We start from the raw sequence: 15,122 nt of genomic DNA on the forward strand, positions 1-15,122 counted from the left end.
ATTACATATTAAGGAATCAAAGTTTTGCCGTAGACTTCGAATATTTTGATGGACAATGTAAAGACAATTATTATATGGAGTTAGAAAATCGATACTGTTAATAGGGCTGTCAACAAAAGTGTTTAGGCCAGCAGGCTAACCCCAAAGGAAAATTAAGGGCCGGCCACCCTAATGCAATTTAATACAAAACCGCTTATTTATTACGTCCGTTAGCACAGATACTAAAAGCAAAATTGACGTTTCGTTAAGTTACCCCGCCAAAGGCCTGTTAGCTTTGGGGGTAAACGGAATGAGTGGAAAGGGAACTCGTCCATTTGGATTAAAGCCGCAGCAGGATACGCAAGCTCCGATCGTCACCGCCAGAACGCAGAGTCCCCGCATATATTAAAAAGAGAAACTAATCTGGAAGCCGCCAGCTTACGTTTTCATGGTCCATCAGCGCCAGTAAGGGAAGCAAGCCTAGAGGAAATACAGTCCACTAACCAAAACCATAATATTCATCACGTTTGTAATCGTTGAGTACACAGCCATTCCGGACAACAACGGAATTTGTACAGCGTTAGAGTTCACAGCTCATCACTGAAGAATTTCATCAAATCACTTCAAAGCGTTTGGTTAAAAGGTATGTGCTCAAATTAAAAGTGACATAAATAAAAAAGTGTTTAAGTTTTTCATTTAAATCACATGCGGTGATAAAAGATTTGCTAAAAAAGTGACACAAACGAAAAGTGTAAAAAATATTTTTTCTTTTCATATAAATCACATGCGGTGATTGAAATTTACTGAATAAACAGTGTTATTACAAAGCCTTTTGTCTATCCGATACTCTCCCCCACCCGTGGTAAGAGGTATTGGACACAGCCTAAGGCTAGCAGTCAGTGGCATAAAATCTTAGTAACTTTCCTTAAAACGTTCCACTGCACTGCACTTTCGGTTCTTGCAACCATCGCGTTTATAAATCATTAAACATATTTTGAGCTTAATCGTGACAAAAGGTGCTTGTCCAACTTCTATGACACCAATGTGGTCGTTCTTAGAATATTGAAAAAATCGCTAACACAGTGCTTTCTGCTCGTTAAAAATTTAAACGCGCAAACACAAACGCTCATATTGCAACAGACCATTTATTGGCTCTAGCTACACGCGTTAATTGTGGCAAGCAAACTTTTCTTTGAACACTTAGCACCAGCAATATTCATTTTAGCGGAGGAGACATAACCTCACATATTATATTGCACACCGGTCACATATACAGGCTCACTGTGTTTTCCTTTTAAATGCAATATCTTCTTTTTCTTTAAAATCAATATAAATTGGGATCGAGTCGTTTAATCCTCACATTTATATTCGATTTTTTTGTTCACTGTATTTTTATATCACATATTTATCATACTTATATCACACACACGTATATAATTATTTTTCATAAAATCTGGTATTCAGTGGCGAAGAGCTGAAAATAACACTTTACTGCATATATATACATATATATTTATTTATAATAAATTTTAAAAAGATCATAAAGAGGTGATTCCAAAATTTTTCTTTTGCGTAAAAATTTTTTTTTTTTTTGAGTGGTGGTGTTAGGTTATTGAAACCCTTCCCTTTGCTTCTGAGCATCAAACTTAAATTTTCTAATTAGGCTCTGCATAGTAGCTATTCTCTGTTAAATATCAAACGATATGGAGAAATTCATTAAAGCAGCTGATGAGGTGGCACAGTTTGAGGCTGAGTTCAACAACAGACCTCAAGCTGAACACACAAAATATACTCTAGCCATTCACCAAGAAGAGTTAAAAAATAATTGGAGAAAGGCAAAGCTAGCTTATGAGGATCTCTTATACTCTGAACCGGCAGAGAAAAAGGTGTTAGCGCAGGCCAAACCTAAATACCAGGCAACGTATTCCGTATATGTACGCGGCAGTTCAACCATGGCTGAACTAATAGCAAAACTAAATAAACGCGATAAGGAGGGAGAAGATACACCTGACCCAGAACACAGCATGCGACTACCTCCGTGCGATACGGATGTATTCAAAGGTGACTACCTCTCTTGGCCAACGTTCCGTGACATGTTCACGGCAATATACATACGAAATAAGCGCCTCACCCCAGTTGAGAAGTTATTTCACCTCAACCAAAAAACGCAGGGTGAGGCAAGGGATATAGTTAAAAAATGCCCCCTTACAAACGATGGGTTTGACACAGCGTGGAAGAATTTAGGGGAAAGATATGAGAATAAACGAATTCTCGTCAATACCCAATTAAAAATATTATTCAATCTTGAAAGCGTAGAAAGTGAGTGTGGCACCGCTATTAAAACACTTCAGCGGGAAAAAATAACTGCATCTCAGCTCTAAAAGCTCATCAAATTGACATAGGCAATTGGGATGCGATATTCACATATCTATGCTCCACCAAACTACCCGAGAGTACGCTAGCTTTATGGGAACAGACCATAGAGAATAAAACTGAAATATCGAAATGGGAAGATATGGATAAATTTTTATCGAATAGGTTCCAGACATTGGAAACAGTCTCGGGATTAACAGGTAGCAAAAATACCAAAGCTCCCAAACAACCACCACCCAAACATAATAATGATTCGTCTCAAAAGAAAGTAGGCGCCTACCAAGCAAATGTAGCTAGAAACACTTGCAGATGCTGTAAGAAAAATAACCACAAGCTGTCACAATGCCAAAGCTTCCAACGGCTCTCTATCGTAGACAGAGTGGCGTTTATAAAAGACAGTAGGGGGTGTCTGAATTGCCTCTCAGCGAAACACACAGTATCCAAATGTACGTGCTCCTTTAATTGTAGCATTTGCCATCTCAGGCATCATACACTCCTGCATATTCAACAAAATGCGGGCACGAGTGCAAGACCAACCACAACCCAACAAGCACAGTTAGATCAAAGACCATCTACTTCGGCACAGGCTCAGGCCCAACGTCAGTTTGCCACGGCAAACAATCAACCAACCAACTTCAATTCCTGTTTTGCGAATACAAGCAAAGGGGTTCTATTAGGCACTGCGCAAGTCAATATATTTTATAACAATGAACACTTTTCGGCCCGCGCCCTAATAGACTCCGGATCAGAGTGCTCGTTCATTTCGGAACGACTTAAGAAAAGGATAAATTTGCCCTGTCGGAAGCTAAATGCACAAGTGTCAGGGATAAACAACACGGTGTCAGCCCAAGTGAAAGAGGCATGCTTCATTCAGTTGCGGTCATCAATAAACCCGAATGTACGCATACACACTACAGCATTGGTTTTAGCCCAGCTCACCGGCAATCTGCCAACCTGTCAAATTGACCCCATGACACACCAAGTTTTCCCGGACTTGGTGCTAGCAGATCGGAGGTTCTTTGTAAATGAACAAGTAGATCTTATTTTGGGTGGGGATATTTACGCGCAGATAATGCTAGGCGGTATACGGAAAAATGTTTTAGGCACCCTCCTTGCGCAGGAAACAGTATTTGGCTGGATATTAACTGGCCAAACGGAAGCGGCCAGCCCAGCCGGCAGGTGTGTGTCATTTTTTAATGAGGTATCACTGGATAAACAAATAGCGTCATTTTGGGAACTGGAAGACATTCCCAAAAACCATATTTATACCAAAGAGGAAAATTACTGCGAGGAGTTGTATCAAAAAACCACCAAAAGAAATGAGGATGGCAAATATATCGTGTCTTTGCCTTTTAAGCAGGAATTTAAAAAGGGTGTCTCATTAGGACCGTCGCTAAAGAGCGCGTGCTCACAATTTTTCAGAAATGAAACCCGGTTAGCCAAAAATCCCGAATTGCAGACGGAATATAACCGAGTCGTATCAGAATATGAAACATTAGCTCATATGGCACGAGTAGAAGAGCATGTTCCGGCAGATACATGCGACACCTATTTTTTACCCCATCACGCAGTAATTAAGGAAGAAAGCACCACCACTAAAGTGAGAGTTGTATTTAACGCCTCCTGTCCCACTGCTAATGGAATCAGTTTAAATGATGTCCTTCATTCAGGCCCAGTCCTTCAGAGTGATCTAACAATTCTCATACTCCGTTGGAGATTGTTCCGATACGTATTCAACAGTGACATCGAAAAGATGTACCGGCAGATATTGCTAGAGCCCAGGGACACCAGGTATCAACGCATCGTCTTCAGGTCATCCACCAGCGAACCCATCAGCATATACGAATTGAAGACGGTGACCTTCGGAGTAAACTGCGCGCCCTACCTGGCCATAAGGACCCTTCTTCAACTAGCAGAGGACGTAGAGGAAACCTATCCCATCGCATCGGACATCCTACGACAGTTTATGTATGTCGACGACGTTTTAGCGGGCGGACACACCATTGCCACCGCCACGAAGGCACGGGACGAAATCCAAGCGGCATTACAATCAGCCGGCTTCTCCCTCAGGAAGTGGACTTCAAATTGCGATCAACTATTGGAAGGTATTCCAAGATCGCACTTATTAAATGAAAACTTCTTAAACTTTGAGGATGCTAGCATGGTTAAAGCCTTAGGGATCAGGTGGAATGCCCACTCTGACTATTTCTATTTTTCTACGAAACCCATAGACAACCAAGTCGTGTTCACAAAGAGAACAATATTGTCTGCTATAGCAAAATTATTTGATCCACTAGGTTGGCTAGGACCATTCATTATTACCTCGAAAATCATAATGCAAGGTATTTGGCTGGAAGGCACGGGCTGGGACGAAGCCGTATCTCCCGCGATATTAGACAGATGGCATGATTTTTTAGAAAGCTACCGAAATATTGAAAGCATTCGTATACCCCGTTGGGTACAGTTTTCCCCGGTAGCGAGCAGCGAACTACATGGCTTTTGCGACGCTTCCGAGAAAGCATACGCAGCCGCAATATACCTGAGGGTACAAATCGAGAACCAGGTGTTCGTAAGTCTGCTCTTCGCAAAAACCAGAGTAGCCCCGGTCAAGACTATATCTCTACCCCGCCTTGAACTATGTGGTGCGGTTCTGCTAGCAGAAATAGTAGAGTCAGTCGCAAAAAACCTCAATTTTAACATTTCTACAACCTATCTATGGACGGATTCGACAATCGTCCTGGCATGGGTTCGCAAACCCCCATGCTCGTGGTCCACTTTCGTTGCCCATAGGGTGACAAAAATAATTGACAAAGTAGGGAAGGAAAACTGGCTTCATGTCGACTCGGCATCAAACCCGGCAGATCTCGCAAGTAGAGGTATACCCGCTGAAGATCTTATCAACAAAGCCCTGTGGTGGGAGGGCCCTTCTTGGCTTCATGAAGATAGCTCAAATTGGCCTACCCAAGAAACAGAATATACCACCACGTCAGAAGAAAAGCGGGTCCAGGTACACTCATCAATAGTAGATACAGACTCTGATATCCTCACAAGATTTTCTGACCTCTCGAGAGCTTTGAAAGTACTATCCTACGTCTGGAGATTCTTTCAAAGAACTAACCCAAAAACAAGAGCCTCATTTCAGGCGAATTCTTGCTCAATTTCATCGAGCGAAATAAAAGCAACGACCCAACGTCTGATTGTTATCTATCAAAAGAGGCATTATGGGGAGGAGTATGCAGCTTTAAAATCTAAAAAACTCATAGGAGCAAAGAGCGAGGTACTACCACTGAACCCATTCTTAGATGAAAGGGGGGTTATGAGGGCAGGCGGCCGCCTCGAAGCTTCCGAAGATATCCCGTACAACGAGCGACATCCAGTCATTTTGCCGTATAGTTGCCAGTTGTCGCGTCTTATTGTAAAGTTTACCCATAGGATCTCACTCCATGGGGAAAACCAACTTATGCTACGCCTCATCCGTACGCAGTATTGGATACCACGGGTCAAGAACATGATAAAATCGACAATCCACAATTGCAAGGAATGCACGATTTACCGAAAACGTGTTCAAACCCAGCTAATGGGAATTTTACCCAAGGAGAGGACTACGTACTCACGGGCATTCACAAACACAGGAGTTGATTTTGCGGGACCCTTCGATATAAAGAACTTTCGAGGGCGAGGTTGTAGAGTGTCGAAGGGGTATGTGTGCTTGTTCGTTTGCTTTGCAACGAAAGCGATTCACCTGGAACCCACCTCCGACCTCAGCACCCAATCATTTTTAGCAGCATTTGCGAGGTTCGTATCGCGAAGAGGCTGCCCTAGTAAAATTTTTTCCGACAATGGCACGAATTTTGTCGGGGCTTCGAGAGCACTTAAAGCGGAAATGAGGGAATTCCTACAAAATGCCCGCGATAACACCCTATCCAAGTACTCCCATCAATCCATATCATGGCACTTCATTCCCGCATCAGCTCCTCACATGGGGGGACTGTGGGAGGCGGGAGTGAAAAGTTTTAAAAGCCACTTCACAAAAATCGCTTCAAGTTGCAAATTCACCTTTGAGGAGTTTGCGACTTTGCTATGCAGAATTGAAGCCTGCCTCAACTCCCGACCATTGAGCCCTGCGTCAAACAATGCATCAGACCTGGAGCCACTAACCCCAGGTCACTTTCTGGTAGGAGGACATCTCTTATCTCCACCAGAACCTGACGCCAGCGAAAACTCTGCCTCAATCATAAATCGATGGCAAAAGTTAAAATCCCTACATCACTCCTTCTGCAAGAGGTGGAAATCGGAATACCTCTCTGAACTGCAGAAAAGAAATAAATGGAGATTTCCCAAAACGAACCTAAAAATCGGGGACCTGGTCGTAATCAAGGAGGACAATTTGTCTCCAAACGAATGGAGACTAGGACGGGTGGATAAATTACACCCAGGACCTGACGATCGCGTCAGAGTGGTCGATATCATGACTGTGAAAGGTCAGATAACCCGACCCTTGGTAAAACTCATCATCCTACCTTACAATCGCGATGAGGCAGAAGAATCTGCGGCATCGAATTAAAAATCTTTCCTATTGTATCCCACTTCACGAAGGACCAAACTAATGAGTCTACGTCGTGAACAAAGTCAACTTATAAATCTAATGCAATTTCAACCAAAACAATGGTCACAAGAGTCATTGCTTTGACATCTAACGTGATGAATAGTAAAAGACTTGATCATAAGGACCTTCAAGTAACATATTTTATTATTAAAAGCTGGCGCAAAGATTTGCAAACCACCACTTTTAAAACAACACGCTTATTATATTACATATATATCAACCGCACTCTATCGTTACAATGTCTGAGAAAATTTATTTCGGTAAACCAGAAAATCAACGCGACCAACAAGCGCTTAACAAGCACGTCGCCAAACCGAAAGGTAACCAAAATAAACAAGCGGCAACTAACAAGCCACCAACCAGGCCGATGCCTGCCCCACCCAAGCTGGAGACAACAACCAATCTCCGCACCGGTGACCCCTTTGCTGAATCGATATTTGGTAGAGGCTTAACCGTTCGGGAGTTTAACGCTCGTACGACATTTTCTCCTAACCTCGTAGCTACTGTCGAGATTTCGCGAGACATACACCAACAGCTCCGAACCGACGATATCCAACTAATAAAACAGATTACTCCTGAGTATCTGGATTATCATCACACTTTCTGTGTCTGGGCACGAATGATACAATTGAAAAATTCAAACCAAGAACCGTTAACAGAAGAAGAAAACTGGTTTCTTGATGTTATTAGAAATCGAGAGTATTCGCTTCGAGAGCCCATGTCAACTTACCTCCGTGGTATTGGCAACATCGTCACCATTACAGGTGAACACCTGTTCCCTTCCTTCCCACCACTGCCAACTGCGCAAGTTAGTGGAAAGAAAGGTTTCTTCGGAAACATAAGTGTGGACACCCACAATCTCTATGAAGAGATTCCCTGTTTCGGTGTTTTAGCCGAAGCAGTTCAATACGCTGTCCCCAACAGTCCACCAGGAGCATACACAAGTGTATTGTCTACTGCCACTGTACCTGTTAATAAAAATCTAATTGGATTTAAACCATTATTAACTAGGCGCAGCGAAGCTAAAGATTTAGCTCTGGCCCATGGCATAACATTTCATTTGAAGAATCTAAAGTTAATACAGCTATCAGTATCGGCTTTATTAATGCCATCTCTGATATTTTAGCGTCCACTAAAACGTTTAAAGTATCACACTGCAATTTTAGCCAATTAAGTGCTAATGGATCACAATCCCAAATTATTATTTGTAATAGTATAAACCCAAGTGATTCGCAGTCCGATGTAGTTCCTGAACTACAACCCCATTGTCTCATTAAAGAACGAGACACCCAATTTGGAGCTGCCATCTTTTGCTCCTACCAACTGGTTAAATCAGAACCAAGATCTAATTGGCTGTGCGTGTCACCACCAGCACCACCAGGAGACCAAGATGACCCTTATGCACCATACGATCAAAATCGTAATAATCGTCGAGATCTACCCACCCATTATAGTGATAAAGTATTCATCACTACCTCTCAAAATGCGCGTACTTTCCGTAGCGACATCATCAATTCACAGGTAATAGCTAAACGCTAACCCTACCTCCATTTTCTTTGGTTTATTGTACCTTAACAGAACACAGTCGTTGGTAATGCGATAATTCCCCCATAAAGGCAAGAAATTATGTAGGAATCTCTTTTTCTAATTGTCGCCGACCATCACTTTTTTTTTGGGCCCATTGCCATCGCTCTTTGGTATCAAAGGAGGCATTCAATCATATAAAAGACAATGGCACAATACCACACAATTTAGCACAACTATTAGTATTTCTATTATACAAATTTTGTATTCCGTATCTTGCATGGTTTATGTTGAATTACACGCTTGCTGAAAAATGGACACAAGCCATCACTGAACTAAAATACGTACATATACAAATACGCAAGTTCCTTATCCCAGTAATGGAAGTGGTAGTAATAATACACATTACTCTATGTATCCCAACACGTATTAGAGTCAACAAAATAATGGAGATGCGACTTCAAATAATTTGTAGCAATCAAACCATAATCGTCTTCTACCAGAAGATGACAATGGTGGTTTCGGAAACGAAGATGGCGCAAATGGAACTTTAAGCGGTTCTAATACAAATAGTAATGCTACATATATCAATATATATATAATTCAACGCACTTACATCATACCGCCAAATTAGAGCTGCTGTTTTGTGGAATTTTTGCAAATCGTGTGATGAAAATATTATTAATGATATTATTGACGGTGTCAAATGGAGGAATCTGGAGGATACAAACCAAAAGTTCTACCAAACACAGGCAAATTTCAGTCAGATACACGCGCATAAGGTGACGACTTCTTCAATGGGGCAGGGTATCGACAGTCACGAGGAAAGGGACAAAATTGATTCCAAATATGGTTTCAATCGTGTGAAGGATAGTATAGAGCGCACTGGAGATCTAATAAATATGCATGCGACTGAAATATTAGATGAAGATCGTCGTTTGGTTGCTGCCTTAGATCTGTTTTTCATACAAGGATGGGTCGCGTTTCAAATGCACCGTCGCTTATAAACCCTAATCTTGAAACGCCCTGAAGAAAAACAGACACGCGTGGCACGCTTTCTTCGTCACAAATACTCAGGCCAATTGGCTAATGTAGAACATATAAATAAGGAAAATATTTACCAAATCATTTAATAGGCAAGTATCAACATTTTCTAAAGTCGTCATTTTTAAATCAGACAGTTAGGCACAATACAGAGCGTGAGAGGGCTAACACTTTTTATAGGCAAATGTTATCATCCTCATTAGCGGCATCTCTGATGAATTAAAAAAACAAGATTATATGGATCTCATAGCGGATATACGTGAGCATGATGTCCCTTATCATGTACGTGTATCCATTGATTTGAGCATCTTTTGTGGTCAAGGGTATAATATACGTAGTCGTAGCGGTGGTTTGGAGGTGCCAATAATAACACCACGTCCTGATTTACTCTAACGGCCTGAACCTGTAGTATTGGCTTTGGATATTGAAACCACTAAAATTTCCCGATGCACAAACAGATCAAATTATGATGATATCATATATGATCGATGGTCAGGGATATCCAATAACAAATCGTGAAATTATTTCAACAACTGTTGATGATTTTGAAGATACGCCTAAACCGGAGTTTGAAGGTCATTTTATAGTGTTTAACGAAGAAGCTGAAATGTTCAAGTCAAACGAATTTGACAATCGAAACATTGCCTAGAAAAAGCACACTCGTCGACTGCTCAGCAGTTACATCGAAATATTCACAATCTTACATACCTAAATACCGAAACACTTACCAGTGAGGGCATGAGTGCAACTTCCCAATCGCGTAATTGTAGTCCTACATTGCCCACGTCTTCTTATACATCTGGTCTGCATGTAGAAATTTCAACGACAATGATACCAGCCTACGATAGTCTACGAAAAAATAATCTTACAAACCTTCTTCCACTGCATCTTGCGAACAATCCATTGATGTGACATCGCACATTTTAGATAAACTCGAAAAATCAATGGTCAAACGGCCCATAACACGTTCGGATAAGGGCCAAATTACAAGCACCGGACGACTGTCAGGAAATCTAACCGTTCCACACGCTGATAACTTACTATACCACCATCATCATTCAATTCACCAGCGCGATCAAATCCAGTCATATAGTGGATGAGTATAACCAGCATAATCCAACCGTTTTGCTAATCTGTTTAATTGCGATTGTGAACTTTGGTGAAGCGGGAATCGTCGGTAAAATATACCCAGCGTAAATACATACCCCACCGGCATTCAATACAACTGCACATTTATGCGTTCATTATAGTCGATCACATTGAAAATTCCACCAATGCATGCCACGCAAGAAAACACTCAAATTCAACGAGGTAAAACCGAGAATGGCATATAGCCAATAAGCTCTCAATTGTTATATTTATAGCAAAAAAAAGAGAAGATAGCTGTCATGCCATTATAAGAGGCCATGGTACGCAATTACGATTTACATTCAATTTCATTTGTGGATGTGGGATGTGCATGCAAGTATTTGGCAGCAAAAACCCAAGCGGCCTTAATAATGCAGTGCAGAATTTGTCCTGAAAATAGATAGAAGAAATTAAAAAATGATAGTAAAAAGAAATCACAATCGATTTACTATACTTACCGCTGCTATGCCACCGTACAGCCTCGTGGAATTTTTCACAATGACATTTCTCATTCAGGAAATGCCTTTAATAACTGATCGACAGTGATGCCAATACCCATGGCCGCAATTAATGAGCACTTGACTCACCCTGCACCATTTTAGGCCAAAAAGCCAAAGGCACCAAATAATCTGGTAGATCGTTAATAGCAAATAAGTCGTTACTATTCAATGAAATACCAATTCAGAACTTAGACCAACTCGTTTACGAATGAATGTATGAGGTGAAAAATTAGTACAAGGGAAGGGGTAATAACCGATTAAACCACCAGTGTAATAATGTCCACACATTAATCCAGCAAAGTTTTGCACCTTGTTGGTGCCCGGTAAAAGCGCTCTCGTCAGTCCACGTCATCTGACTAGTCATTTTACGATCATGGGTTGTATTCATAGTCACTTTTGCATGGGCGTGGTAAAGTTTTGTGAACAAATTTTTTGTTGGTGGGAGCCCAGGGTGGTTTATAGTAAACATCACCACCATTTATAGCAAGGCTCTGCACTTTAAAATACACCCAAACCCCAAATCTTGAGCTTTGTTTCTCAGTTTTGTATACCTAAATTTGTATACCTAATTTTGTATATCTAGATTTGTATACCTAAGTTCGAAATTTGTACACCGGGTTCTGAAATTTGTATACCTAAATTTGTATACCTGTTTCTAAATTTTGTATACCTAATTTTGTATGCCGTATACCTCATTTTGTATACCGAAATTTGTATACCGGGTTCCGAAAAATTTTATAAGTCACAATTTTGAGGTAATCTCGTCACTCAGCCACAACCAGATATTTTTTTTGAAAAATAATCGACACGTATATAATATGACTTAATGAGTCTAATTGCAGGCATCATGACCCGCTACGGCCAATTGCGCAAGGCATATGAAAAAAGGGCCAGCTATTTCAAGGTCCCATGCCATTTGTGTTCGGCTAGGCATCCGATCCGTTTATGCCCAGTCTACCGTTCAAAGACGCCTGAGGAACGGATGCGCGAAGCTCTTCTGGGCAATTATTGTGGCAATTGCCTCTCCATGGCGCATCGCACGGCTGGTTGCACAAGCAACGGGAGATGTCGACGATGTGGCGAGAAACACCACACCACCCTTCACGTGGATGAGCAAACCAAAGCCTCACGTGAGCCGTACAAGTCGTGGAGCGTACAGGTAGAGGAGGAAGAACGCGATAACCTCGAAGGGGCGTTATCACTATACGCCTCCGATATTGAGGCGGAGGAAATGGGACGAGAAATCACGGAGAGGGACACCTATTCTCAACCGGCCAGCATGGTCCCAGAGAGATCGGAACCACTGCCCTTCCGACTCTCCGATAGACCGGAACCACTGCCCTTCCGACTATCAGGGGGATCGGAACCACGGCTCTTCCGACCCCTGCTACAACATGAGCGCCAACAGTCGAACAGAACCCCCCACCGTCGTCGCCGACACCGACAACGCCCCCAGCTGGCCAACAACAACACAAATCGCCGTCACGAAGCCATCACGACCAGCCTGCCTCGCTCTACGCCGACCGCCGCCGATTCTCGAGGAGTCATTGCCACTCGCCAGCTAAGGACGCCGCTAACGTTCCGCAGTGGACGTACAGGGCTGGACCCCGTCGCTGGACCGGTACTGCGGCCCATGATCTCGCTTTCGCCGACCGCTATCGTCAAAATAGAAGCTGGAGGACGACTACATCTGGTGCGAGCATTGATCGATGTTTGTTCGCCGTCAACCGTCATATCGGCCGACTTGGTCCGGGATCTGCGGCTGGACGAAACTCGAGTGGGTAGCCAGACAGGCTGTGTGGTGTGTCTGCGGGGGAAGCACGGCGATAACAAACGCATTGCGACCCATGCCGTCGTCACACCACATTTCCACCGAGTGGCGCCTAGTCACAGCCTGGATCCAGCCATCGCGGCTATGTATACACACATCTGTCTCGCCGATCCAAAATTCTACGTCGCGTCGCCAGTACGCCTAGTTCTCGGGGCAGACGTATATGCCGACATTATTCTAAATCAAGTTCTGCCAGCGTCATTCGGCCCGCTCTTGGCGCAAAGCACGATATTCGGCTTCGTGCTTTCTGGAGTATCTAGAGCCTAAATGGTCGCAGATAAATATCAAAAAAATGAAATTTGAATTTGAATTTCCATTATGAATTTTGTAATAAAGAATATGTTATACTTTGAACTCATGCGTACAGTCTGTCCATCCACAAATTTCTCATCTTTCTCCCTCTAGATATTGTCTACTCTATCAGCAGAGCCAGGCGAGGTTGCGTACCGCAAGGGGGCCGGCATGTTTAGGCCAGCAGGCTAACCCCAAAGGAAAATTAAGGGCCGGCCACCCTAATGCAATTTAATACAAAACCGCTTATTTATTACGTCCGTTAGCACAGATACTAAAAGCAAAATTGACGTTTCGTTAAGTTACCCCGCCAAAGGCCTGTTAGCTTTGGGGGTAAACGGAATGAGTGGAAAGGGAACTCGTCCATTTGGATTAAAGCCGCAGCAGGATACGCAAGCTCCGATCGTCACCGCCAGAACGCAGAGTCCCCGCATATATTAAAAAGAGAAACTAATCTGGAAGCCGCCAGCTTACGTTTTCAAAAAGGATTGTTGCTGTTGCGAGGGAGCAATAAATTCATCATTTAAATCTTAAAAAGGATATTCACAAAAAAAAATAATAATAAAAAAATAAAAAACTAGTCTGGTAACCCAGACAAATCATCAAAAGATCTCACAACAACAACATCACTTTTGTCTGCCTTTCTTAACATTATTTTTGAGTTTCTAACCCACAGATATTTGTAATGCTTCTCTTTCTTAATTTTATAGGCAGCAGCGTAGAGAGCTCTATTATAGTAACTAAGGCTATCATTAATGTATATTTTTTGCCTACTGTTATCGGAAGAGAAAAGCCCAGACGTGAGTTTTTTCTTTGCTAACGATTTCGCGCGCATTATACTCTCCTTGATAAGATGTGAGTTGAAACGTACACATATAGCGGTGCGCGGGGCAGGGGAAGCACTGATCGGTTTTAGTTTCTTGATGTAGCTTCGCTCAATTTGATGGGTTGGTACTGATAAGCCTAGTGCATTCGTAAAAATACACTCAAGACATTCGCTTAAGTTATTCGCCTCTGCATTAGGTACACCAACTATCTCTATATCATTTTCCAGCTGCTTTTGCGAATTGAAATTCACCTGACGTTCAAGCTTAGCAACCTTCTCTTTTAATACTTTCTTCTCATCTTTCAAGGTGTTAATAGTCGCCAAAAAATCAATATTGATTGCTTTTAGGCTCATAATTTCTTTGTATAGCAGCTGAAGAGTTACACCTTCTCCATTCTCGTCGCTGCTCACAGACTTTTCGTTTTCCGTACCTGCATTGTCATTGCTATTCGGTTTTTTATTGTTGCTTGTTGATTTGTTTTGTTGTTGCTGTGACTGAGCAGGTATTTGCGCATTTGTTATGTCTGATTGTAATGCTTTAGACTTACATTGTTGCTGCGATCTTGATGAAAGTTGTTGCTGCGGTGGTTGAACTGCTGAGAAAGCATCACGATGCATAGAACCTCGTCGGGCAGATGTGCACTGATTTCAGCGATATTTAACGTTGTTCGCCTTCATATAATCAATTTCCGCTGTTGTAATTTTTACGCAAGTTCCGTGGAAAAAGAATTTGCATTCGATGCACACAACTTTGGTTGAATCCGCACGCTCAACCTTTCCTTTGCATATAACACAATACATTATTTTAATTAATACTTTTAGTTAAATTTGTTTTACGAATATTTAGATTATACAGTTAGCTGATTGTGTTTACCAAGCGCGCACCCCACAGCACAAAGAAAACACGACCACTTCACTCAAGTGTTGTATGTACTAATAGAATACAGCGAAAGTAGCGTTAAACTAGTATTCGATTTTTGCATTTCCACCTCTTATAATTGTTATTGTAAAATTACTGAC

At 42.0% G+C, this 15,122-nt stretch overlaps 1 protein-coding gene across 1 annotated transcript; it reads left to right on the forward strand.

The window, feature by feature from the left end:
- Window positions 1-134: 134 nt before the first annotated feature.
- Window positions 135-13,701, forward strand: LOC137236001 (uncharacterized). Its single transcript, XM_067758723.1, has 2 exons — window positions 135-622; window positions 11,997-13,701. The coding sequence occupies exon 2, from the start codon at window positions 12,002-12,004 to the stop codon at window positions 13,250-13,252; it is 1,251 nt and encodes a 416-aa protein (XP_067614824.1). The 5' UTR covers window positions 135-622; window positions 11,997-12,001; the 3' UTR covers window positions 13,253-13,701.
- Window positions 13,702-15,122: the final 1,421 nt, after the last annotated feature.

This window comes from Eurosta solidaginis, unplaced genomic scaffold (assembly GCF_040869045.1).
Source record: "Eurosta solidaginis isolate ZX-2024a unplaced genomic scaffold, ASM4086904v1 ctg00001146.1, whole genome shotgun sequence".
In the NCBI taxonomy this organism is placed as follows: Eukaryota; Metazoa; Arthropoda; class Insecta; order Diptera; family Tephritidae; genus Eurosta; species Eurosta solidaginis.